Below are 2,112 nucleotides of genomic sequence, written 5' to 3'. Positions count from 1 at the left end.
CCCCCTCCCCATTCTCGCACAGTAATACGAGTGGTCTGGTATTCTTCAATCTTCCCTGAAGGAGGCCTGAAATGTTCTCTTTGGGATTCTTTTACTTTCACAACCATCTCATGCCCAGGTTTCGTAAGCCCTTTCACTTTCCTTGATCATTTTTATCCGCTTTTTTACTTTATATAGATCTAGATCTACACGTCGAATATTTCTATTTGCAAGTCTGAGTATGGAGTCTTATTAAAGAGCGCAAGCTACTAGATCTAGATCTAGATCTAATTATTAACTACAGCCAGTTTTTGCCAATTATACAGTCCTTACCAAAGTAATGTAAATTTACCCAGCTATACCGCTAATGAACTAGCTGCAAGAGGTACACACTGTAGATGGCGTTAGGCACCCATCTACGGCTGCTTGATAATCTCTTTCCCACACAGTCTCTGTGAGTATGGCCTGTTTTCAGCATTTGTCTCCAATTTGCTCCTGATTTGTGCTTTATAAAAATGCTACTATTTAAGGCTTTGGCACCTATTTAAAACATTAAAAAAAATGAAATTCTAAAGTCGCCCGGAACTCCCCCCCCCCCCGGGCAGTGCTACTGACAGAAGTGTCTTTAGGCCATTCCCAAAGTGGGGACATTAACATGCTCTTATGCACAGACAAACATGAATCACTAACCTTCAATAACATCCAAATGTTGATGAATATTAATGATATTGTGTGGGGCAAGAACAGCAGCAATGTCTTTTTGCTCAGTAGGTTCGCTGGATCCACGCAACATCTCCCCATTATCTTCTTTAGAAGTGACATCATAGCCATTCATCTGAGACTCACTTGTTATGGCTGCCCCATAACTGTGGAAAGCTTGGTCACTGTTCTGGGCAGGATCTGACTCCATTTTTCTGAAAGAGATAAAAAAATAGAGTGACACAGCAATGGAGAAAATAATTAAATGCCTAGATCTAACACTTCAAATTTAACTCCTTATCTCTGGCAAGTCGCTCCCTGTGGCACACGGTTGGAACTGACTTCGAAGTAAAATTACTTTTTCGCAATTTCCGAAAACAGGTCTCTTTTAGCGGGAGTTAATTCATCACATGAAGAACTGTCAATTAGGTTAATAATAGTAACAATAATAATAATAAAAATAGCATTCGTGTATAATTAGTAGGTTCACTTGTTTTGATTTAATGACCAATTTAGTTAATAAATACATTTTTAGATTTTGTACCAAAAGAGGGCCCCGGCACAGTGGGTTTACCCCCGTCAGAGATAGAGTTAAACAGAAGAGTGACACAGAAAGGGAAAAAATAATTTAAAGTCTAACATTCTAATTCAAACTTCCCTAAAGTACAGAGCCCAGGATGAAAGTTAAGCGCAATTCTTAAAGAAGAAACCCCAACTAAAGAACGAAGAAATAAAAAACAATAGGGATTGAATTTGAGGTCAAAACATTAGGCAAAGGCTACTAATGAACCCTAATAAAATGCAATTGACCATTCCGATAAAATATTCTGCTTTAATCCATATTAAAGGTTACATCTGTTAGGTTAGATTTTCCTTTATTCGTCTCAATCTAGGATCTCAACGCTTACCATTAGATCCCGTCGCTTAAGATTCCGCTGTTCTAATTAAGGAAATTGAATTTTTCAACACAAAAGTCACCCCTAAGATTCTTCTCTGAGGGATATTAGCCTACAGTTGGCTGAGATTCTCCATTTGAGATAATAATTTACGAAACAATAACGAGGGCGGGCGCAGGTGATCAACCAAGCAGTGCAAATTTGCAATCATCATACATATGCACTGCCCTTTGCGTTACAGATGATCCACTCTCATCGATGTGATCACAGCCTCGTTGTAATGTATCTCGATGAAACGGTTCAATTTTTGCCCCAAAAGGGATCACACTGAGGTGTAAATTTGTTGATGCATTTCCCCCCCCCCCAAAAAATCGCACTCACACCTGAGCTCTCCACAGCTAAACTTACATTCACACAAGCTGGGTGCCATGGGCATTTGTCCCCTTGTGGGAGGGCCTACAGACCAGCACCAGATGGCTGTCAGAGATGGAAAGCAATAAATTTTCGAAGTGGCTAGAAGTACGGCTAGACTGCCAGT

General features: G+C 39.9%; 1 protein-coding gene across 1 annotated transcript in view; it reads right to left on the bottom strand.

The window, feature by feature from the left end:
- LOC101847176 (phospholipid scramblase 2) overlaps positions 1-2,023 on the bottom strand; it is a 10,002-nt gene extending 7,979 nt beyond the window's left edge. The window contains exons 1-2 of the mRNA XM_005091727.3: positions 1,983-2,023; positions 670-893 (exon numbers count right to left, since the gene is read on the bottom strand). Coding sequence (XP_005091784.1) covers positions 670-889 — 220 coding nt within the window. The 5' untranslated portion in view covers positions 890-893; positions 1,983-2,023. The remainder of the gene's footprint in view (positions 1-669; positions 894-1,982) is intronic.
- Positions 2,024-2,112: the final 89 nt, after the last annotated feature.

This window comes from Aplysia californica, unplaced genomic scaffold (assembly GCF_000002075.1).
Source record: "Aplysia californica isolate F4 #8 unplaced genomic scaffold, AplCal3.0 scaffold00035, whole genome shotgun sequence".
NCBI classification, from domain to species: Eukaryota; Metazoa; Mollusca; class Gastropoda; order Aplysiida; family Aplysiidae; genus Aplysia; species Aplysia californica.
Note: the sequence above shows the minus strand (reverse complement) of the source record. Positions and strands in the feature narration are given on the sequence as shown.